This window comes from Cheilinus undulatus, linkage group 9, assembly GCF_018320785.1.
Source record: "Cheilinus undulatus linkage group 9, ASM1832078v1, whole genome shotgun sequence".
Taxonomy (NCBI): Eukaryota; Metazoa; Chordata; class Actinopteri; order Labriformes; family Labridae; genus Cheilinus; species Cheilinus undulatus.
The window spans coordinates 13,215,837-13,241,248 of record NC_054873.1 but is presented as its reverse complement, the minus strand read 5'-3'; the positions used below and the strand labels follow the sequence as shown (position 1 = coordinate 13,241,248).

The following is a 25,412-nucleotide window of genomic DNA, read 5'->3' as shown; positions in this document are numbered from 1 at the left end:
TTCTTCATATGTTGTCCTCAAAGAGTGAAAGCTGAATTATTTTTTTTTTACATGTAAGAACAAATATTTGCTTCTTAATTTGTTTTTTTAAGTTAGGTAAATTTTCAGTTTTATTTTGAATACTTAGGTAGGTCATCAGTATTATTCCTTGGATTTTAAAACGTGGTTAAAATCTATTAGGAGAATAGGCTTTCAGGTTAGAAACTGATTAGAAAAACATTCTTACTGTGTCTTTGTTTTGTTCTTGTAAACTTAAATCAAAGCATTTATATTTGTTCCAGGCAAGAGAGTAAAAGACAGTTAAACATTCAAATATTTATTTATTTTTACCAGTCAAGTTCATTAAACATTTAAAAACAAAACCCATGAGCAAAAAATACAGGACAAATGTGAGAAATTAAGAGCAGCAACTGATATTTAACGTGTAGATATTTATTGTTAAAAACACTATTTACATGACATATATTAGCACTTTCTAACTTCTCCTAACATTCACCACAAAGGGGCGCTAACGGTCAAATTCACAGTTTGAACAACGACAAAAAAAATGGAAAGGAAGAAGAGTCTGATCACGTGACCGACAACCCAGTTTACATCCATGCGCACGTTAAAATATCGTTAAAAACGCCTGAACTCAGCGACATAATTAAACGGCAGCTGAAAACCTCAGTTGGGGGTCAAAAATAAATAAAAATGCGTCGTTTGGGCTCCGTTCAGCAGAAGGTACCGTGTGTTTTTGTTACGGAGGTGAAGGAAGAACCGTCCAGAAAACGGGACTGTCAGGTGAGTTCAGCAGACATGATGCTGCTCAGGATGCTAGCATGGAGCTAAGAGGATGGACTGACGTAGTCTTATTTATCAAAGAGGCATGCAGCACATCGTTTGTGCTTCACAGGTCGTGTAAATGGTGTTCATGGGTTTCTTTTGGTGTCATCCTCCCATACTGTCAGGTGCTAACTGAACACGCCCTCAAACAGAGGTCTGAATGTGAAACAGTTTCAGATGTTCACCTTACTCCTCAAATGTCAGCGTGCTTAAAGTATGCACAATGATATGCAGTGTCATGTTAGGGTTTAAAAATGCTAGGGAAACCATGTAGCTCTGATAAACTATGAGATTTTATGTATTATTTGAGAAAGTATGAGGGATGCACTGTGTTATTATTGGCCTTATTGGTATGTAGACTGTCTGTATGGAGGTAGGGCTTAAGTTTGTGGAGTTTTAAGTTTAGCCAGCAGACCTACCTCAGCTTAAGTGTTTCTTTTTCATCCATTCAGTTTGAAGAAATACATTTTAGCTCTGAACTAAAACTAGTTGAATTTTCACTCACAGGAAGAAATGCACTGCACTTTACCAGGATTGTCTCAGGGAACCACCTTGCAGACCTGTGGTGCATCCCTAATTAAGAGACTCTGTTGTACTAGTACTGAATTCATTACCATGTTTATAAGGGTTTACCTTTCCACTCAATTTTAAAGATCAGTGTCTCTTCAGCAATTTCAGGTCATTGCCAGTGAAAATGTGAACCCCATCGCTCTGGAGGCCAACATTGATTGTGCGCTGGCCACAGAAAAACTCGATGGCACCTGCTGTTATGTTTCACTATATAAAGGTGGGTTTCCCTCTGAATGTAAACTACCAGACAATCCCTCTAAAGTAGCGGGGATTGAAAGAGTGTAAATATATAAAACAAGGCTGTTTTAGGCTTGACAGAAAAGAGGATTATTGTTCTATGTTGTGAATTAATATATCACACTTAAAATTTTCATTTCCTTGTAGGCCAACCTTACCTGTGGGCTCGACTGGACAGGAAACCAAACAAGCAGGCAGAGAAGAGGTTCAAAAAGTATCAGCATGTTCACAGGAGCTCTAAAGGTATCTTAACGTTCATATTGGGTGTGTAAGACACATTTAATATATTTTTTGATTTAAAAAATTGTCTCCTATAAATTAGTGTGGCCACTTTTCTAGCTTAAAATACCAAGACATGCTCCATCATGACCACAAGTACTGCCAGCACCAGATTGACAAAAAAAGGTCCTAGTTATTGTTTATTTCAAGCAACTACTTGACTGCTAAGGCATGCTTTTTAACAGCTTTCCTCCTTCATTGTATCATAAAGTACTGGATTAAAAAAAACAAAAAACAAAAAAAAAAACAGTGGCGTACGATCTTTGTGGAGTTCTGGTTTGATTGAAAAGACTCCTTAGTTAAAGCCAACAAGCCACAAGGTGTGGGTAGCTTGACTCCAGGGAAGTGGTTGCATGCACTGGGGCTTGTACGTCACAGCTGTCAGCATTACTGCAGGCTAAAAGCTCATCTACTATGATTGTAAGTAGCAGGAGTGTAAATTCAATATTGTGAATAAAGACAGGACTGAAGAAAGCTAAACAGCAGCACAGAAACTGGACATTTTGAACTTAGTTGAGTGCAATGGCAATCATCACGCAAGAAAATAGTCTGACCCTTTGTTCTCTCTCTTATTATACTGATGTGACTTATATTTCTGGATTTTATGGTAATTTAACAATATAGAATTTTTAATGTGGGTCAAGCATTCTTGTTAACAAATAATAACCTACTTAGACCCATAACCCCCTGTTGGGGCAAAGGCCGTCCACAAGAGCCCCCCTGCATGTTCTGTCCGGAGCCTGAACCTCTATTTGGTTCCAGGTTAGGCCAATCCTTTTGGTGTCAGCCAGGATGTCACCAGGCTGGCCTCTTTTTGTCTTCTTTTGTGGATCCATTGTGGAAAGGGCCTGTCTGGTGGTCCTTGCCACTGGCTTTCTCAGCGTATGCCCGATCCATCCCCACCCTCTCCTGCCGATCTCATTTTCTACTGATAGTTGGTGGGTCTTCTTTCAGAGATCAGTGTTGCTGATCTTGTCTGGACAGTGACTTTGGAGGATCGTCTCTGGCAACAGTTAGTGAATGTCTGAGCCTTGTTTATGGTGGTCTTTGTCATCCTCCATGTCTCTGAACTGTACCACAGCACTGACTTGATTTTGAATTAAAAAGCTGGATCTTTGTGTGCTGTGAGATCTCTCTGGAGCTCCAGATGTTTTTGAGCTGAGCAAATGCTGACCTGGTTTGGCCAGTTTGCATCTGTTCCACCCTGTTTGTCTATGATACTTCTTAAGTACATGAAAGACTCATCTCTTCTTGGGCCACCCTGCAGCGTGGCTGCTTCTGTGTTAGTGCTGTTCACTTTCAGGATCTTTGTCTTCCCTTTGTGGATGTTGAGACCTACTTGTGAGGAGGTGTCAGCTAGTGTTGTTGTCTTATCTTGCATTTGTTGCCAGCTGCCACCAGTTCATCCACATAGTCCAGGTTGTCCAGCTTTCACTCAATGTTGGTGAAAAACTTACTAGACTTACTGAAAATAGTTCTATTTCCACAGGAGCCTAAGGGGATTTTTTCTATCTATCTTCTTCTGTTTTCCAGGTTTCACATGGAATGTAGAAGAAGATTTTAAGACGGTGCCAGAGACGTGGATCCCAGCCCACAGAGTTAAACATCACAACGGCTATCCAGTCCCTGATGAGCATGGACACATTCCAGGTGCTTTTATGTCTCACCTGTAGTCACTGGCTAAAAAAAAATCATCTTCTTGGATGATTAATGCCTGGTCCAGCAGGTAGCCTTACTGTGCCTGTCCAGTATTCCTTTATGGATGATTAAATATGAGATAATGACATTTTTGCTTAACTACGCAGGACCTAAAAATCAGAAATAGTGACACCAGTTAAAGCCTAAAGCTGTGTTTGAAATGTTTGATAGAAAATCCAATGTTGATGCAGACAGAGCAGAATTACCAGAAATGTAAAATCAGTACAGCTAGTACAGAGTATACAGTACATTGTCACCATCTATGCATCATATTTCTGAAAGTAAACATTTATAGATACATAAAAGAGGTTCAAGAGGCATATAAACTCGTAATCTTCCTGATGTTGCACATGGTCTTAATGCAGTTTCTGTCTCTGTAAAGGAATCTGATTTATTTGTGTGTGAATGTTTAGGCTGGGTTCCTGTGGAGAAGGACAACAAACAGTACTGCTGGCACTCCTCTGTGGTGGATTATGAAGTCGGGGTGGCTATAGTTCTCAGGCCCAGCGCTGATGATGAAGATGTCCTAGAAATCGCTGCTGTACCACTGGGCGACCTCCTGGAACAAACGCTGGAGCTGATAGGAACCAACGTCAATGCAAACCCTTATGGTAAAATGATGAAGGATTTAACTTTTATCCATTCATGCAGGTCTGGTTCATGGAGGGCAAACTTTTACAGCAAACAAGCTCATGTTAGTCGATATAAAGCGCAGCAATCAGTTCAAAATGTATAGATACCATAGCGATGACTCTCACACTCACTTTATTAAGACTGAATGTTTTTCCATTTGATTAAAATTGTAACACGTTATCATTGCAAACTTAAGGCTGTTTGAACCAATTTTACTGGTATAAAGATGTTTTCCAGCATAAACTAAGATTTTTTAGCCTTATTAGGACTTGTTTTTCTTTTTTAACTGTCAGGACATTTTATGATTATTATGTTAGCCATATCAAATTAAATTGTTATGAAACAGTTTTATTATCTTTTTAGGTTTGGGGAGTAAAAAGCAGCCAGTCCACTTCTTGGTGTCACACGGGAGTGTTAAAATCAGAAACCCTCCACCAGTCGATTTCCAGCAGCTCTGCACCTGGTTCCAGGAGAGTCCAGAGGGCCGAGTCGAGGGCATTGTTTGGCACTGCAATGACGGCACGCTTATAAAAGTACAAATGTTTTAATATAAAATGTTGAAGGAGATTACTTTAAATGTGTACAAAGTTTACTCAGAGCACCTGTGAAATTAAGCGAAGCGGTGGAGTTTCAGCAATTCGTAGCCTTTTTTTGTCTTGTGCTTGGGGTTGCAACACTCTGCTAGCCAACATTTACAGAAGTATGGTGGCCAAAATTAGCAAAACTTCTTAATAACATATATTTCAAAATCTTACAATCTTACTGCGAACAATCGGCTCCTGTTGGCAGTGGGAAAGGCTCTAATCGGCATTCAGACCTGCGTTGACTGACCCTGCAATGGACACGGGTTTTTATCGGCTCGCCTCCGATCGGCTCCAGTGGGAATGTCGAATGCGGGATGACTTTGGTGTAACGTGCCTACATTTATATTAATACAAGTAATACGTTTATATTACTTGCCTGTTGTGATCTCATAGATCCTTTTTGTTGTTGTTTTTGTTGTTGCACAGAACCTTTATTCTGTCTGCTACGCATTTAAGCCTGATGTGCTGGAAGAGGCAGGAGTTTAAAGGCAGAAGTTTCGCAGCACGGCAGCGCAGTTTAACGGCAAATATAAACACAAAAATGCCCACGCCATAATGAACATATCTGCTGAGAATATTTTTTTTCCTCAGGGACAGATTTAGCTCATTCAGCCTGTTAAAATCTCATGGATTAACTCATAAAGCGCCATGCTTCCTGACTGTGTGCAGCTTGAAAGAGAGGTCCTTTTCAAACAATATAATCCATTAACCTTTCATTTATTTTTTTATTGCATTATTTGCCTCTTGGAAATGATCACATCGATCCTCTTTTTTTTGTTTATTACACAGAAACTTGTGCCCGTCAGCTGCACATTAAAGCCTGATGTGCGTTGCTGCTGGAGGATACAGGAGTAAAGGCAGAGGTTTCGCAGCATGGCAGTGCAGTTTAACGGCACACATAAACACAAAAAAATGCTTTTCTGGCTCACTCTTGTCATAATGAAGGTATCTGCTAAAAGCTATTATTTTTTTGTGAACAAGTCAGGCTTCTACAGACTTGGATTTCTCATGGTTTATTACATGAAGCGCAGCGCTTCCTGCGTACAATCGCAGCTGGAGAATGAGAGACTTTTTAAAAGGTTGTTTCTATTTCCCTTTATCATATGTCTGCTCCTTGGAAATGACTATATATTCTTTTTTTAGTTTTCACCCTTAAATCTCATTCTGAAAACTCTGCCGTCTCCTCCATCAGCTGTTACGCCAGATGAGAGCTGGTGGAGGAGACAGGACTTTGGCAGGCTGAAGTTTCTGTTTTAAATCATTAAAAAGATCAATGTTTGCCTAATATTTCCAAGAAGCAAATAGATGTGCAAAATTGAAATACAAACATTGTTTAGAAAAGGTTCTCCTTAACGTTACTTGGCTCATAAGTAGGAAGCGCTGCGCTTTACTGGATAATCCATGAGGAATTCAAGGCTGTAGGAGCTGAATATGTCAGTAGAACATTAATTACTCTCAGTGGATATCTTTGTTATAGAAAGATTGAGCTAGAAAAGCATTTCAGTGTCTGTGTGCTGTGAAATTTCGTTGCTGTGCTGCAATGGGCGTACATAGCCTTTCAAAACAAGATTTATATTTCCCTTTTCACATTTCTCTGCTTGCTGGGCTTTTAAACCTGCTCTCTACAACTTAACAGGCTGAATTGCTGGCAGCTCCATCAGACGGCTTCATTCGAGCTGCAACGCTCAATTCAGACTGCTGCAACTCATTCTAGAATTGTCTTATGTCGCAAATCTTTGGTCTGAACTGGGCCTTTGTTTCGGCGCACTGATGATGATGTCTCCAACATGATGACATCAGCTTGACGCACCAGAGGGAAAAAAAACAGTAACCATGCAGCTTGTCTGCTGGCGATCAGAACCGGGTCTGCTGGCAATGGGAAAGGAGTCACTTGCCGATTGTTAGCAGGTTTACCCACATTTAAAAAACCCGCTTTTACACACTAATTTTAGTGGGAAAGCAGTATATTTGATGGGACAGGTGCATAAGAAAAAATAAATAAATCCATGCAGCGTCGCACACAAACTCCTGTACATGTAATTACTCACCACAAAAACACTCTGAAAATGCCTATATACTGAAACCATGCCTGTTTATCTGCACAACCTGGTTTATTAACACATTAAGCGTCAGACCTCTAAGGAGGTTTTTGTTTCAATAAGAATTCTAAACATAAAAATTCAAAAGCTGTAATACCAGGACTAACATAGATTTCTAAATACTTTACCTGCATGCTGTCTAATTTGAAAGTGGATTCGTGTAACCATGGCTGTTATTCCTGACTTGTGTTCATTTTGTCTACCCCATTTTCTTTTTTACCCTTCCTGCAACATGTCATAATTAAACTAGCATAAAACTTTCTTAAATGCATCAATGAAAACTCAAGTTCATTATCTCCTTTTTTTCTGCAGGTTCATCGTCATCACCTTGGACTACGGTGGCCTGATGGGGAAACATGTCTAGCTGAAAAGTCGGTGCTTGTTCATGTTGACGGGACAGTTGATGAGTACAACAACAGCAAAGACTTGTTTTCATCCTTCTCTGCACTAAATGGACAATGTTTCAGCCGACTGCAGGAGGTCCAGTTTGACTTGTAAACAGTTTTTTTTTTGCAGATGGAGTGACTGTAAAGACTTGTAAATTCAGATGTTTTCAACAGTTATTATTTCAGGGATGTTTATCACAGCCTGGTAACAGTTTAATGTTTACTTTGCAGATGATTCATGCTTCTGCGTCAGATCTAAGCTGTAGCATACACCGTAGATCCATGAAAACCTGAAGCCTAAGCAGAAGCGTATCAGCGTAGCTAACATGCACCTCCTTTAAAATGCTGTGCTGAAATGACGCAGCAATAATGCCAATAATGTTTATGTTTATGTTTATAGGCATGGTTATACATACACTAGAGTAATATAATGGTAAAAAACAAGCAGGAAATGCTGCACCAGGCCAGCACTGGCATAAGAATGCACTGCTGAGTAGCAGGCAAGTATGTAAGGGCATAGGCCACCACATTATAGCTATGATGCAGAAGCATAAACCAGATTGTAGATTAAAACGACCAACTGGACACTTGGAACACTTTAAGTTTCTAAATATTGAATTAATATACTGTAAATAATAAATATAACTCTGTATTGCTAGGCAAAGAACAAATAGTGAGTGTGTAAACATTAATGCTTAAAATATTTTCCATCAATATGGAAACAGCTTTATTGACAAATACACAAATGCTACATAACAACTGTACAAAATTACAAAAGAAATGTGCTACATTATGTGTAAATACATCACAAATGTGAACAAAAAAACAGCTGCCTGATATGGAAGGAGCCACTTTATACATGGTTTAAATGTGAAATTCTGGTACAGTGGTGTTGAAAACAGACACTTTCCAAAAGCTTGTGAGGAATTTTCTTTTTGAATCGGACCAAAGAATGAGCTCAAAAGATGTTTGAGTGTACAGGGCTGCTATATCAATGTGAGTTAAATTCTCTTTGATCAAAAGAGAGAGAAGTTCTACTGAAAGGACAATTCTTTATGCTTAAATACTGTCTTACAGCAAAGGAGTCTAATTAACATCTTACAATTTTGCTTTACATCAGGAACTATTTAAGACTGTTGAAGATTTGATGCACGCTTTCCAGAATGGTCTGTTAATAACTATTCTAAATATCCTAATATAAACACACTAAGGATCTGTTCATGAAGGTTTTTTTTTATTCTGGAGTTGTAGAAAACTCTGAATAATGGTCTCGTGTTACAAAAATAAAGTTGTCTATCTCAAAATAAATATTTGTCTTTGTCACCTTAATGTATAAGATTCTTATGCCAACATTAGCCAAACTGGCTGAGCATTATCACTTGTCAATGGCGGAATTTAGTGACAGTAGAGGTAAAGTTTGGTAATCCTGTAAGACTAAAATAGTTTCCCATTTTATTGATTGTAAACCATTTAAGTACATTCAGTCTTTGTTTCAAAGGCACAGAAGTGACTCTGAGCTAGCTAATGGAGACAGTGGGGAGATCCATCTTCACACCGAACTGGTTGCACACCTTTTTCAGCTCTTCCTCCAGCAGAATATTCTTCTTCACCTCTACCTTATAGTTATACTTTAAGTCCTCGATCTCTTCAAAAAATGCCGGGTCAAAGTTTTCCAGTTCTTTCCTCAGCTTTGTTACCTCAGTTTGGAGCTCTGCTTTCTCTTTCTCAGATGTCTGCAGGAGGTTTCGGACTTTGCCATAGTCTGAAAAAGACAAGAGAGACAGTGGAGATTATTTTTTTAAATGTTTATATCACATGCATTAAACACTGAAAGTGTTTCATAGTTCACATTTGGAAACGTACCTAATTTTGATGTTGTTTCACCGTACCGCTCATTGTACTCCTCCAGCCGATGTTTAAGCTCTACGTTCTCTTTCTGCAGTTCAGTGTTAATCAACCTTAAAATGACAAAAATCGAAATTTATTCCCTCAAGTTACTTCATATACATCTTTTATTCCATGGAGCCTCTCCACATACATCTAAGAAAAGTGAGATGGGGTCTGGCTGCCAAACATACATTTCTAATGGCTACTCTCGCAGACCATCCATGTGAGACACTGTCTCTTTTAAACACAAATACAGACTAAAACTTTTGAAATAAAACTGGATTAAATTTATGTTTAGGATTAAGGTAAGGGTTAGGATACTGAAAGTTATAAACCTGAAATCAAAAACCTGATTACAAAACGTTTAAGCCAAGTAAACAGCTCGTCCTCCATGAAAACACTCTAACACAGCTAAAGTAGCTTGTGTAGCTGCTAAACTGCGTCAGCTACGTAACTATGTAGCTAAAACTAAGTTTGCAAAGCAACTAAATAAGATGGGTTATCTACGTAGCTGCATTAGCTTTAGCTACATCTGCTAAAACTCATGTTGCTAAAGCTAACTTAGATATATTGGCTTATGCAGTAACCTATTTGTGTAGATGGCATAGCTATGTTAGCTTTAGGTAAAGCTAACATAGCTAAAGCAGGCCACCATTCGTGTAACCAGTTCTGAAATTGGTCGATATTTAATCTTGGATTAGACCTCTGTGTTATTAATGAAATGTTAATGTATGGTCTGCAGCAAGACTGTCTTGACCTTGAGAAAAGCCGTGCCACCTCTTGACCTTCATGAAAAAGCAGACTTCTTTCAAAAATTAACATCATTTTTTACTGTTTTCATTGATAAAATCACCACAAAATAGGTCTGGATTGATTATATGTCTGCCTCTTGTGTAAATCAAGTTTTAGTTTGATAAACTGTAGAAATCATTGAGACTTGTAGCAAGGGGTTAAGAAGTTACTACATGGCCAGGTCAAATTATCAATGGCTTTTTGATGAATATCATTATTGCCTTTAGCAAGGCTATACAGCAATGAAAAAAATTAAAGTATGGCTACTAAAAAAATAAGTTTAAAAGTTAAAACACTTAACTTGGCAGGATACACAAACATGTTGTTTTATTCATATTATGAATACAACTGGCATTAGATAACCAGAAACATGCATTGTTTGGTTGTGTATTTTACAACAGGTCTGAATAAATAAAAACACACCAACTATAATTGATGGTTTATTTTACTAGCAGTCATTATCAGTTCATAAATTTGCCAATATTTAATGTCACCTCATTGCCTGGAACTCCTTGATGAGTCCTCCATCTGACGTTGCAGCAGCAGGAAACTTTTTTAACAAGTCAACCTTAGGAATGGGGAAAAAAAGGTAAAAAAAAAAAAAAGTCAAAATGGGTTTAAAGTTTGAAACCTATATGGCAAAAAACAGCTGAAGAGCAGCTTTAAAAAACATAAGCTCCATTGTGGAGCCGTCTTTTCTCTTTTAAAGGACGAAAATACTGAGTTTTATTAGGATCCGCTGTTGAAAGTAGCTGAGAATTTGCAGCACTCTTTTTCTTTTCAAGCTCAGGCAAACAAAGTAATTTGGCTCTAGAGTGGGAGTCAATGATGGTGTTGATTCTCTGAACACTGTGGTGTGAATCGATGCAGTATAACTCCATCTGAGCAGCTATCTATTATGGTATTTTCCTCCTGATGCTTTTATAAAATATAACCATTGGCTAAATGTTGCATTTGTTAAAATACAACACTTAAGTGTAAAGAGGGCCTCTAGCCTTGGTCGCACCTGCGGCTCCTTTCCTGCGCGTCATTCCCCACTCTCTCATTTCTGTTTCTCATTCTGACATAAAAAGGCCAAAAATAAATCTTAAAAAAAAAACAAACAAACCTCAAATGTGTTTGAGTTTATGATTCAATACTCAACAGAACCCATTGTTTAAGCCATAGATGTGTCATTGTGATACTTCAAATGCTGAACTGACATCCATTAGTCAAACTTAAATGTATTAATCTGCTCATATCTGTTGTTAAAATAAAACAGTTACCACACTGGTACCTGATCTTCAAGTTGCCGGATTTTGATCTGAGCTCTGTCCTCTCGCTCTGCCACATCCTTCAGTTGATTTTTGACCTCATTCAGGCCAGAGGTCTTCTGGGAGAGCTCCTTCTCCAGCTCCTTCATCTTGTTCTCAAACATCCTGTAGATGCAAGTGACACACACTAGATTAAAATCTTTACACTGCACCAGCCTACAATGACCCCTGCGTTAATGCAAGGTCAAGTTGCAAAGAAAATGTTATTTTAATCCAGATTACAGGCTTATGTGTTTCTTTTTGGGCCTCTGTCAGGGACAATAAAGGTTGACAAGGTCTTCCTGTGAAGATGATTTCTATTAGCACAGCCTAAAATGCATAGTTTCTGTGCAGCTGTGTAGCTCTCTTAGTACCATCTGTTTTGCCATAAAATTTCCACCTCTGCTCTTCATAAAATCATAATATACAGTCATAGTGGTGAAGTTGACAGTTTATGGGTCTCTCTGATCCCTTGTCTTTAATTGAGGAGTCTTTCAAATCAAACCAGAACTCCACATGGTTGACACACTTATCAATAACCCTGTTTTCTTTACATGCAGGATTATGACAAAATGAGGGAAATAAGATGGTCAGGAGTGGCTCCAACCTAAGTCAGTTCAATCTGTGTCTTCATGTATGTAATGTTGTGAGCTGTGATGCAGTGCACAGTGAATACAGGTTTCAATCCTGTTGTTTTCCAGGACTAAAGGGGATTTACAAATATAATAATATGCAATACTTGATTATAAGGGCAGTAAACGTGGCAAGATCATCTTTTTGTTTACTAAGCTTACTAAAGATGGCAGTAAGGATCATGGGGGGATGATGAGTATGTGAAGAACTTCAGAAAGAGTGTTGAAAACAGATGTCCAGAAGGAGTTGAGCTTTGGGCATGAGAAAATAAATCATAAATATGAACAACTTTTTCAGCCTGGCTCTACAAAGGCAGGACTTAAACATCCTCTTAAACTCAATAGCCTCATACCAGCACATGTGCAGGTTGAGTTGATTTTGAACAGTTTCTCCATTCATCAGTCTAAGAGGTGAATTTTTAGTAGCGTCAGGTCTCAAGCAAAGTATTATGATGGCAGCTGTAGTTAACACAATGTCTGCCATTGTACTTCATAGTAGTCACTGCAAACTTTTAAATCAAAAATAGGCATTAAAGTCTTGTGCACCAGATTTTACGGTGTTGTCAGTGTCACAGTTTTGTTGTTGATTAAACCTACTCCTCCCCGAGTTCATTAAAGCTCTTTAAATGTTCCAAAATCCACCTAAAAAAACTCTGACCTGGTTACCACTGAAGCCTTCCAGGTCTTACTGTCCGCTCCCTCTGTGATGGGTTTGGACAAAGCTGCACGCAGCCTCTGCTTGGTTTCCTCCAGCTCTGCTTCGAGCTTCTCGTTGGCCACTTCCACGCTCGTTTTTGTTACTTTCAGCCTCTCTGCAGCCTCCATTTCCTGTAATGATATGAAACATGAACATCCAGGTGATATAAAAGACATAAAACATGTTCTGTGATAGTTTAATTACAAATAAGACAAAAGGACATATACCATGATAAAAATGTTAGCATTAAAGTAATGCTGTACTGTTAAATATGGTCTAATGAAATCTATCTTTTTGATATAAAGTATTTCAAAAAATAAATGTCTGGACTGCTGGAATACTCAAACCCTTTGCACTGAAGATGAGAGCTCTCAAATCATAAAAACTCTCTTTTTGTTCGATTTTGGAACACAGTAAATTACCTCTGGCCTGTACAAGTCTTAAGGAAATGAGTCATTCTGACCACTATTTACAATAATAAAAGACTGTGACTGATGCTGCTTACACCACAGAGCATGTACTAAATGTTTCCTTAATATTCGTCTGTGAGGATACAGCATCAAAGGATTTCATTCACTGAATCTAGTGAGATAATGCTAACATCCTATCTTTAAAACAAAGTATAAAATATTAAAAAGTATTTCTTTTAAAACCCTTTTAAATATTCATCTAATATAAAAAAACAGGTATGTGAAATTACCCTTTTGATCTCTCTGCGCAGACGTTCATTTTCCATGACTATCTTCTCCAGTCCTTTAGTTTTAGATTCAAGTTTTGCATTCAGCTCAGCCTCGCTCTCATTCCTCAGCTGCTCAAATTCGGCCTGGAAAACCAAATATTCATTGTTAGTTTGAAAAGAACAAGTTAAACAGAATGCACAAGGAACATAATACTTTTGCTGTATTCAAATCCACAAAAAACTCCTGAAGATTTCATGAGATTTCAGGATGAGCTGCATGTTTGAATGCAAGCAGCAGATTTTTTTTTAATCCAGAATTTTTCCTGCCAGTTGCTGACTATTAATTCCAAGCAAAGCTGGATTGAGCAGATGCGAGAACCCAGCAGGTAAAAGTTAATTATTATTATAATTATTACCATAGTGAGCAGGCAGAGGTAATGACATGTTTTGATTATTTCTATTATTTTTATAATTGATTGTGTTGGTTATCTTTTGCTGTCTAGTGTTCTTGTCATCCTGTAAATTAGGGAAACCTATGTGCACTTCTGTCTTTTTTTTTTTTTTTAAATAGGCTGCATGACTTTAACATTATCTTTTTTAGGTGCAAATGGCCTAGTGATTATGTTGCCCCCCTGTACACTGGCAGCTTGGGTTCAATTCCTGCCTGTGGCTCTTTCACCATGTCCTTCCCCACTCTCTCATCCTTGTTTCCGACTCTATCCACTGTCCTATCTCTACAATAAAGACGAAAGCCCTGTTTGTATGAGAATGTTTTATTCTTGTTCAACTGAATCTGTTTTTACTTTCTCTATTAATTGCTTTTATGGTTCACTTGATTTAATACGCAGAAACAGACTGCCAGGCTTAGTCAAAACATGCTGCACTACTCTGAGTGCCTTGACTGATTTGTTCTTGCTGCTCTTGTACTGCTGCAGATCTCATCAAGCCTGACTGCCATTAGCCTTTTGAATAGCTCAGTGTGATATTTATGTGATATCTGTCTACTGCCATTGTTTTCTTCCTTTTTGCTTTTTTTTTTTTCAATCAAAATTTATAGTGTGTGAAATATTTTGTTTGGTACCGCAAGCTGCGAAGCAAATTACCCTTCAGGGATGGAAAAAATTCTCCCTGATCCTTGAATTGAACTGAATATAGTGTGACCAGTGAGCAATTAATGCCATCTCCATGCACATAATAAAGTAGCTTCATACTCTTCTCTGCACCTCAGTATGTTTGATTCCAACCAGGTCTGCCCATAATGGGGGAAATGGGAAGCTTTCTGGGGCCAACCCTAACAGGGTGCCCATGGAAGTAAAGAAAAGTGGTTTAGCCTAAACTCAAGCAATGATATCATTTTACTTCTGACCTGAATACACAGCTACTACCTGTTAAAGCAACAAAATGCTAATTTTATTAATTTTTTTTCAGTAAAATATTTTTAAACCAATTTTCTTATGATGATATGTTAGCATTCTGCAGAGGTCAATTCAACTGTTGGGCCCTTAATGTTGGACTGTGTACAACCATTCCAGGCCCTGCCAGACAGGAGGGACGGCAAAAATAAAGGAGAAGTAGTAAGAGAGATATTTAGGGCATCTAACCTGAAAAGTAACCTGTTAATCGATGCTAGCCAGAGATTACTGATCGAGTGCACATGGCTTTATATTTCTGAATCATATCTGAGGAGGACTATTACCTCTCAAGGGCCCTGACATTTCTGTGGGCAGCAGGATTAGAAATTAACTTTTTCACCACTGTGGCTGTTCAATGAAATGAATACAAGATACTAGTTTTAGAAGCATCTTGTGTCTTGTATCTGAACTATTCCAGTCTTTATTCACATATTTCTATTTTATGATAACTGGAATATTTAAGGGTCAGGCTCCTGATTTTTTTGAAGAATTTTCCAGGAGTGCACATGTGGAAACAGCAGTAATGTGGATGTTAACCTTCAGTTTTTGGTTTTCTTGCTCCAATGCAGCGATCTTCCCTTGGTTTGCAGGTGCCTTGGACTTCTTTAGTGTCTCATTCTCTCTCTGAACCCTCTCTATCACATTCTTCATCAGCTCGATGGTCTTCTCCAGTTCAGGCACTGTTTTACCGCTGTGACCCGCCTAATGAAAAGACATTACAAATATATTTGTGAAGGACATTTCAAGAAGAAGAGTGGTAAATTTCAATAAATCTAGTCCAGTTTCTTTGCTTTCTGTTTGTACTTAACCGTGATGGTTTTTAGTTCATTTGGAGTGTTTCTATTTCATAAAAAAGACATTATAAGATGCATTTCTGTTAATCAATACATGTCTAGAGGAGAAAATAAATGACACAAGGTTTGTTAACTTACTCCACGTATGTGTGCCAGTTTTTTCTCAACATTTGCCTTGTCCTTTTTCAGCACACTGCACATCTCCTTAAGATCTGACACTTGATTCTGTAAGAAAGTGAGAATGAATACGATAAAACATAAAAAAAAAACATCTGGTTCAACCTAAATTAATGTTGAGGATCATCTTGAATTATTTTAAAGTTACGATTAATATAAAATTGCAAATACAACTGATGAAGTCACTTTTCATTGAGCAAAATTAGATCATCTTTATGTGACGTGTGTGCTAAACACTATCTCAAAGCACGAGAACACATTAAATTTAATCAGAATTAAAGTGGGAAAAGGGATAAAATTCTGCTTTGAAAACTGACTGTAATGAGGGAATTACTACCAGTCATCTGCCCAAAATAAAAAGCTCCAGGGAGCAGCTCATTAGTTTAGCTTAGCGCTGAAGTTTAAAACAGTACACTTTGCTCTGTCCAAACAAATAAAGCCAGCTTAACAACCCATTTAAATCTTACAGAAAATCTGACATTAAATGTCATAACTTTTTAGACCTTTTACAAGACCCTCTTCATACATTTAAAGAGTCTATTGCATCTCTATTTTCTAACCCGCTACATAAACAACAGTTATGTATGGATTCTGTGCTGATAGACAAAAATATGAGAGCAAAGAAAAGAAGATGCCAGTTGTGTTCTCATTGTAGTATGCAAATTAGGCTTTCTTTGAGCATCTTTACATTTGACTATAAAAACAACCCTGATACCATTAGGAATTTGAATTTAAGGTCTTTTTTTTTAACTTAAGAGGGCTAAATTAGTTCTACCACAATCTAGAAATTCTTATTTACAAGTTTTGCACTTCAGTTAATGCTAAAAAGTGTAACAGCACACATTTAGGTTTAAAAAATACAAGCTATAAATGCCCACTTAAGGATACATATATAGTACTCCTTATTTTTATTACTTTTTGATTTTATAGCATAAATGTACCAATGATCACTTTACTGTTGCATCTGATCAGCCAAAGCTCAGACTGTAACCTCTTTAAAGTAAAATTAAAAACACCAAAATTGAAGTCCTCATATACTTCAATTTCAGACTTTTTAAAATGCTTAATTTTGGCTTCATTGATGTATCAACTTTTATTACTTTTAAAGATTCTGTGGACACCCTGAAACACTGTTAACATGTTTTTGAATGTTTAACAAAGAGTAAAATCAAACAAGGTGGTCACACATGGGGTTAACACTACAGTATGCTAACCAATCAAAGCTCTGCAAGATCACTGCAAAATGTTTCCCTCAAGTTCTGCTGTTTAAAAGTCTGTGTTTGAATAAAAGGAACATTTTTAATTACATACATGTCTCTCCTTTTGAGAGGAGAACCTGATAAAAACACATTTTTCAGTGGTCTTTTCTCTTGTGTTTTTAATAGTGCTACCTTTATATTAAAAGCAAAACAGTGATACTAGTGTAGATCTTCTTATCTCATCCCTTGGTGATAGTAAATACAATCATGTTTTACTTTTGTGCACGGTACTACTTCTGAATTCATGTTATACATACTTTAAGTCTTGGCAAGTCCTTGTTAGTCTGCTCCAGCTGAAAGCGCAGCTCCAGGTTCTCAGAGGCCAGCCTGAGGTTTTCTTTTTGGAGGTCTGGTTCTCTCTGTGAGGGGGTGCCGGTACCTCGCCCTGAAGTCTGAAGAAATAAAAACAGAAAATCAACTGTGGGAATTTAAAAAACACAGCTGTGAAATAAATCATTACCTCTGCAGAAACTAAAGCTGTCAGGGAGATTAAAAAGAAAACAGCTTTATTTCGAACTTTTGTTCTCCACACACACATATTTCACACAACTGCGAAACATCTTTGGGCCATAACACACAACACACAGCAGGGAAACACTGACCAACACAGCAGTAAAACACTCAGTACCATTTTACTAAGGTTGTCAAAGTTTTTACTACTACTACAGTGTTGTCTTTGAGTTGTTCTCAGGGGGGAAGGGGTTTCTCACATATGGACTGGGATGTAGATCTAGTAGTAAAGCTTAGTGGAGATAAGCAGAAATGAGCTAACAGAATGAGTATCAGCATTAGCATCATGGGTAGACTGACTACCCATTTGACCAAATGCTGAGGCAGATATTTGGCATTTGACCAATTATTGGTATCTGCATATAGTTTTACATAAATCAATAAAGTTATCAAAAAGTGCACTCCTTTTCCTCTGGCTATATTATCTCTTCACAGTCTCAAATCAGGACTTGGCACAGTGAGTGTATGGTATCACCTCCTATTTTACTGTTCATGCAGCGTTAGGGCTTAATTGTTTATTTTCCTTCATTTTTCTGATCATGTAATTTTACTGTTGACACATTAAGTTTATTTTGTACATCTAATAAATGCATATTGTTTCTAAGTATCAGGTATCGGTCTCATGACCTATGAATAATTGATATCAGACTTTAAAAACTAATATTGGGCAACCTCCATACCAGTAATTTTGACTCAAGGAAAAAAAAAGACTGTTTCTTAAGTTAAAGATGTCAAATTAAATTATTGGCATCTCTAAAGTAAAAAAGTATATTGTACTGGAAAAAACTCCACAGGATGTCGATGCTGACTCAAGGGCACACAACTGCAAAAAGTGAAAGAGTAACACTTGTAAGGAGGCTTTATAGCATAAATTCAATGCAGGTGTACAAATAAGGCTTCAAACTACATAAGTGAATGGAGAAGGATGCTACAGTGAAATAAACAAGTTAATTTAGAGATATACCAGCCCATTCTTAAGTCATATTTTGAACCAAAAGCAGAGAGAGAGAGCACTGTCTAAACTGCGACGTACTGTAAACTAGGGCTGTCAAAAGTTTTACACTTCTCTGAATCTTTGTAGTTAATCACAGTTAATCAAATCATTTTTATCACATTCTGAAATTCCAATGTTTTGCGTTTAATTTTTTTTTCACACTGTCTTAAACTAAGGGTAAGTGACCTCCTGAATGGATACAAAACAAGTAAAAAGTTAAATTTTTGATATCACACGGCTCAGATGACTTTTGCCTTGTCCACTGAGCTGTTTGTGATAAAGTGAAACAGATAATGAAATCATCAGATTTTTCCTAATGTCATATTCAAGTTTAAAAACACTTTTCATGCTTTGGGTTTTTCTATGCCACATCTACATCATAGCTATCACAGCACTACCACGTCAGCAGGGTGACTACAGAGGACTGCAGTACCTTCAGGTACCTATGAGATCTGCTTTTATGTTTTCGTACACGATCATCTCTCTTTCTCCTAATAAACGTCTCGTGCTGTTTGCTCGTTATGAGGCTGGAATCTGCATCTGGCTCTGCTGAGCAAGACTGTTCTGGATTATCTTCCTCTGATTCTTCCTTTGTAGTCTCATCGGGCTGCTCAGTATCATCCGTTTTTTCTTCCCTGGTTCCCACATCATCTTCTCTGTCTTGAGCATCTTGCTCACCAACACCCTCTTTATTCACTGCAGCAGCAGACTCTGAAGATGAAACAGCCGATCCTGGTTTTTCTGATGGATCACCAGGGTCAGGATCACTTCCTTTTTCGTTCTGGGGTTCCTCCTTTTCTTCTGCCACATAAACCTCAGAATCACCTGGGATGTCCTGTGCACTTTCCAGAGCATCTGCTTCATCTCCCTCCTCCTCTTGCTCAGGATGTGAGTCATTACCCTCTCTGCTCACATCCGCTCTATCTGCTGCAACATTTTCTGCCAAATCAGGACTCAGTCGCTGTGTTTCAGTGAGAGCATCCTCTGCTCCCATTATGCTTGATTGAGATTCTCCAGGTGTGTGGCTTTGCTCTGGCTCCCCCTGTTGGTCAGCAGGGTCTTCAGCTGCTTCACAGAACTGGCATTTTTCAGCAGGAGTCTGTGCTGTATTTCCTTCACATGATCCATCCACAACATCAAAAGTAAGAGAAGAAATCTCCCTCAAAGCTCGAGAGGAGGAGCTTTTTCCCTTCTCAGGTAATGAATCAGATAAATCCAGGGCCAGGGAAGGATGAGATACATAAAAAGAGAGTAAAAATGATGAATGAAGAGAGAAAAAGGGAAAACATCTGGAACACACTGAAAGTTGAAGATGTTTTTTTACATTAGTATATGTAAAACATGAAGTGATACACCATGAGGTGCCTAGTAATAAATGAAACTTCTGCTTTCATCATCAAATAACAGATTATTTTTTAAGCTAACTATTCTCTCATTTCCACAATAAAAAGGCAGAAAGATATTTAAACTATGAAATTGAAGAGCAAAAAGTTATGTCCTAAAATACTATCATTATCATACCAAATCTATAAAGCAAAAGTTAATCAAAAACAAAACAAAAGAAAAAAAAATCCTGTCTCATACAAGAAGCCAAATCTAAGAGAGGTTACTTGCTGGAAGAATGATGGTACAATTAAAAAACAGCTCTAATTAATGCATTTTCTGTTGTAATATAAACAATATTGGATATTTTTTAAGGACTGCCTAATAGTTTTATGCCTTGTGATTCTATCAAGTCGTAGTTCTTTATCTTTCTTTTAAGATTTATTTTTGGGCTTTCTGTGCCTTTATTTGAGAAACATGACAGTGGCTAGAGTCTACAACTGGGGAAAGAGAGTGAGGAAGACACTTGGTAAAGGAACCACAAGTTGGATCTGAACCCCGGCCACCTCCATCAAGGTCTACAGCCTGTGAACATGGGGCACGTGTTAAAAACCACTAGCTTGAAGGGACCCTTAAGTTTCCATTCTTCAGTGTTTTTAAGCGAGTCTTTATCGAACAGAAAACGTTTGTATCAAATGCAAATTTCCCTCACACAAACTTAGAGAAAAACAACCTAAATTTTTACTTTTAGTTTGAACTAGATATGCATGAGCCTATTTAAAAATCTTAATCGTTTTTTAAAACGTGGGAGACCACAAACATAAGGACGTTTTTTAAGCACCTTTGCAAAAACTAGACCGGAGGTCAACAATCCAAATTCTATGAGGTCTGGTTCAAGATGATTTCCTCAATCTAAGGTCTGGAATATCATTACATCTAACCTGTAATATAATTCAGTCCAGTTCATAATAAACCTTGAAAACAAGATTTAAATGAACTGAAGGTGATAAGAAAATGATAATAATAAAACAATGCTATCAAAATCTTAAAAATCTATATTTTTTGTTACAGTGAGGGCCTTTCTGTGTTTGCATGCTTGTTATGTTAATTGGTAACTCTAAATATGACAGCCCTGCCATTGACTCGTGACCAGTCCAAGGTGATTCTGCCTCTCACCCAATGACGGGATGGCTCCTGGCACCGGCGCCACCAACAGGATAAGCATGTAGAAAATAGATGGAGGGATTTTCTTGTTTCAAGAAAAAGAAGCATTGCAAGCTATTTAAATACAAGCTAGTCTTCATACAGACAGCTCTTGAAAAGGCTTAACTCAAACAAAAAGACTTAATTTTAGAAAAATGAAAGGTGACGTGTTGGCCCCCCATTCTTGTTTTTTCTTTTTAGATCTTAATTTTCAGGCCAATTTTCTCAGCAACTTAAAAATGAACTGCTTTAACATGTGTTTTTCTCCGTCTTATCTTCTTTCCACTCTTACACTTCTCTCACATTTTTGAGAGGAACGATCATAACTCATCCTTTTCAAGATGTTAAATCTGAACCAAAATCAGGCTTTATTAGCCATCCCCAGAGTCATGAGGGGATTTATAAATCAACTAAAAACCACAACAACTTTTGTTGGTCAGAGAATGACTGTTCCACTGATCATGCTGGGCTGCTCAAAGATTTTGGAAAATGTAACATTCTCATTCTTGATTTAAAAAGTCTCTTTTTCACTGTCTTCTTTTCTTATTTCAATGCACATTGGCTCTACTTGTCTTAAAATCACTTTCTCTGCTGTGTTTCTAACTTTCCTGACTTCTCAGATGGGGCTTTTCCACTTCTGCACCTACTCATAACAAAGGTTTGACCCTTTCCCCTTCTTACAGACAAAAAAATTCTAGGCTTTTTAAAAATAAAATGCTGGAGATATTTGAACATTTAAAGACAGAAACAGTCTTCAATTTATTAACTGGTGCAGGTACAGCATGCCTTTCTTATTGCCTCATCCAAAAACATGATTGTTTTCATTCTCTGCTATCTAGAGATCCATAAATCAATGATCAGAAGACAGTTTTTTAACTTTTATGCATGAAAATTCTCTTTTTGATGATAAGCGTGACTTATTGTTTGTTTATTGATTGTGGATAGAGAGAGAGAGAGAGAATGAGAAAAAAGTGGCGTGAGGCACTGTCAGTCTACAGTTTGATTTTGCTTTAAAACAACGTAAAGTCAATCAGATCAGATGGTGTATGGATAAGACTGTGGATGAGATCGAGGGGGGCTCAAAACACTGCGTTATCAGCTCTCCGCGCGCTCTCAAACGGGTAGCTCGGTTGTGGTGGAAAATCAAATCCTCTGCAGTGCTGGGCTGCCCTGCCGAGTCAAACCATGTAAAGCCGAGCCGCGCCATGTAATTGAAAAGCCCCAAGAGTGTCTCTGCAGCTGCATGCTGCACACACCAACCATGTTTACTTGCCATGCCTTGTCTGAGGGAAGCATGCGACTGGCTTAGTAGCATCAAGTAGCTACTGTAAAGATAAGAGAAGTGGTGCAAGTCAAAATATATGACTAGGAATGTCAAAAAGCTGCACTTGTCAAGATAGAGGCACTTGTCTCAATGAAATAACAAGTATGCACTGGTGCAAACAGGATGGCACCCGGATGTGGATCCAGATGATATTCTACTAGTTAATGGCCCGAGTACTAGACCATTTGGCCAGGCTACAAGACCACACACCTGCAGTTTGTAGTAATGATTAAGCAGTGGCAATTACACAGACGCAAGATCTCTCAGAAACGTGCATGATCAAATGTAACTTCAGAGGAAAACAAGTACGGAGGATGATAAATATTGTCAGCTGGCTGTCCTGGTGTTGTTCTTACAGAGGCACTCGTGTTGTTGCCATAATACCACAAGCTGGTCTTCTTTTTCACTATTTCTTTTGACTTGGGGCACAGTTATGTTTATGCTCACTGCTGTGTTTATGAGATGTACAAGTACACTACATCCAGCTGGTGAGGCTTCCTGATCTGCTTGCTCTTACTGGGTATTGTAGTTATTCCACTGGAGACAGTCTGACCTGGAACTGTAAATATTATTTAAGTTTGAAGTTTGTGGCTCGATATCAGGGAGGGTAAGACTTGATCAGAAGCAGTAAAATAACTTTTTTAAAACCACACAGTAGAGATGTATTGAGACAATCAATCAGCTGCAGCAAGCCTTGAATGAGATCATGTTTTCTCCCTCTATGAAATTAATGATTTTTGGGCCCTAAATCTGGGAATTACTCTGTATTTATTCCTGCTCTAAATTTGTAAACATGTTTTTCAAAATGTACAGGATAGTCACAATGTTGGCTGTTTTTTTTTTTTTAATTATTATTATTATTTATTTATTTATTTTTTTTTTTTTTCAGAAAATATGGGACACATTTTGTTGCCTTGTGTATGGTGTGTCATGCAAAGTTTGACTTCACAAAAATTTGTGGAAAAGCTTTTCCTGGAAATACTTTTTAAAAGTAAAATTGAGTATGCTTTTTTTCATCAAAAACATCACCACTTCAATGTCTGTAAAGACACATTTCATCTGGGGCGCCTTCAGCCAAGTGCATGTCCGTGCACAGAGGCCGTTTCTCTTGAAGTGGGCAGCCTGGCCTGCAGCTCCTTCACCACATGGCATTCCTCACTCCCCAGTTTCCAAATTTCCCAACCAACCTATCTTAAGAGAGGCATAAAAGCCAGCAAATAAAAATCCATCTTGTGACCTACTCCAATGAACTAAGCAGTTATGGCACAATTTTTTTTATCAGACATGAAAGAAGCATTTGTTCACCAAAATTTTAATCAGTTCACCATCAAGTCTTTGGCAACATTCTGCAAATTTCCAGAATATCCTCTCCTTCAGGCTTTCCTAGGAAAACAGCAGACAACCTTCTACCATTATGCTCCCATCCAGTGCTTTTTACCATGACAAAGCCATACAAATTGGTTGCTCCATTATGTTTTTATGTGGCCACTTAAGATGCTGGATTAATTGACAAAATACTAAACATTTTTCACAGTCATGGTGTTCTGTGTGTTAATAAGCACTTACAGAAGGTCTTGATGGCGGCTCTTTGGATATCTGGTTCTCTAAGGAGTGCAGTCGCTCTTCCAGGTAGCGGTTCCTCAGGCTCAGGCTCTCCATAGCTTCATCCCGAGGTAAAGCCTGTCGCTGTCTGCAAGTTCAGGATTTCACATCACTCAACCTCATATCTCAGAAATATGTTGTCTATCTAAAGAGATCTAGGGTGTTCCTCTTCTCCATCAGTACATGTTTTATTACCTCTGCCAAGGAGGTTATGTGATTGGCAGGGTTTGTTAGTTTGTTAGCAACATAACTCAAAAAGTTATGGACAGATTTTCATGAAATTTTCAGGAAATGTCAGAAATGGCATTAGGAAGAATTGATTAGATTTTGGGAGTTATCCAGATCACCGTCTGGATCCAGGAATTTTTTGAAAGATTCTTTACTATTGGGAGATAGGGCTTATGGCCGAGGTCTGCGCTCTCCGAGTGCTTTTCTAGCTATTAATCTGTTGTTTTTTAAAGATACGTTATGTAATATCAAGTTGCAATTACCTTAACAAACTTTGTAAAAATGAAACCTAATGCTTATAAATTATGTTTAAATTAATGTTAAATACTTTAACTTATTACTGGATAGCCCCTTGAGATGATGTCCTTTTATTCATACACAAGGAGGGTCCCCCTCCAAGCACTGCACCTTCTTGCACTGCCATGTTTTTACAGTACCATAAAGGAACCATTAAAGAAGTAGTGAACACTTTAACATTTTTTTTCAGCTGTACACTGAGGAATCTGACTGAACTATGATAAAACACATCAATGCTGGTGTTATCTCTGACATTTGCCCCAAACTGATAAAAATCTGCATTTTACGACTTTTAATCAGCTCAAACGAACATCTGCTTTGAAAAAATCTTTCCTGAAAAGTCGGGGCTTATGTGATGTAGAAACCTACTATTGGTGGATTTCTACACCTTTATATAAAAGGTAGAATGTTACTGCCTCTAACTGATTTTACCACTCAGAGACCACTCCCATCCTCTCCTGCCTCCACCTGCACTGCTTCGGCTCCAAGAGCTCTGGCTTTATAATGCTGGTGCTAGAGCAAACAGCCCAAACGGGAAGTGCTCAGGACCACCACAGTCCACCACCACTCCACAGCCTGCTTCAGGGGTACTCTGTACCCCTAACCCTGGGATTTGCACTCATCAGGTGTAGAAATCCATGGAGTTCAAAAAGAATCTAGACTGAATACAAACTAAGCTTTATGATGTACAATTACATCTAAAAAATCAGAAGATCATTATGAAGTTTTTTTTTTTGTTGTGATTTAATTAAAAAGTTTAACTCCCATATATTCCTCATTAATCTCGTAAAAAAAACTAGAAAAGCTCTCGGAGAGTGCAGACCTCTGCCATTAGCCCTATTTCTCAATAGTACAGAATCCTTCAAAAAATTCCTGGATTCAGCTGGTGATCCAGATCACTCCCAAAATCTAATCAGTTCTTCCTAATGCCATTTCTGACATTTCCTGAAAATTTCATGAAAATCCATCCATAACTTTTTGAGTTATGTTGCTAACAAA

General features: G+C 37.9%; 2 protein-coding genes across 4 annotated transcripts in view; one reads left to right on the top strand and one right to left on the bottom strand.

Moving 5' to 3' along the window:
• The first annotated feature begins 551 nt into the window (after positions 1-551).
• Positions 552-8,025, top strand: c9h12orf29 (chromosome 9 C12orf29 homolog). Its single transcript, XM_041795465.1, has 7 exons — positions 552-783; positions 1,495-1,612; positions 1,780-1,875; positions 3,445-3,561; positions 4,023-4,220; positions 4,606-4,775; positions 7,238-8,025. Exons 1-7 carry the CDS (start codon positions 694-696, stop codon positions 7,421-7,423), a joined length of 975 nt encoding a protein of 324 aa, XP_041651399.1. The 5' UTR covers positions 552-693; the 3' UTR covers positions 7,424-8,025.
• Positions 8,026-8,166: 141 nt separating this feature from the next.
• The window catches only part of cep290 (centrosomal protein 290), a 60,840-nt gene continuing 43,594 nt past the window's right edge, over positions 8,167-25,412 (bottom strand). For 2 of the 3 annotated variants that reach the window (XM_041795462.1, XM_041795463.1), the window contains 11 exons: positions 23,853-23,976; positions 18,870-19,625; positions 17,190-17,324; positions 15,635-15,721; positions 15,240-15,404; positions 13,312-13,434; positions 12,573-12,742; positions 11,267-11,408; positions 10,485-10,558; positions 9,175-9,269; positions 8,167-9,073 (listed from right to left, as the gene is read on the bottom strand). In XM_041795462.1, coding sequence (XP_041651396.1) covers positions 8,829-9,073; positions 9,175-9,269; positions 10,485-10,558; positions 11,267-11,408; positions 12,573-12,742; positions 13,312-13,434; positions 15,240-15,404; positions 15,635-15,721; positions 17,190-17,324; positions 18,870-19,625; positions 23,853-23,976 — 2,116 coding nt within the window. In that variant the 3' untranslated portion in view covers positions 8,167-8,828. The remainder of the gene's footprint in view (positions 9,074-9,174; positions 9,270-10,484; positions 10,559-11,266; positions 11,409-12,572; positions 12,743-13,311; positions 13,435-15,239; positions 15,405-15,634; positions 15,722-17,189; positions 17,325-18,869; positions 19,626-23,852; positions 23,977-25,412) is intronic. The other variant, XM_041795464.1, reaches the window with a different exon arrangement.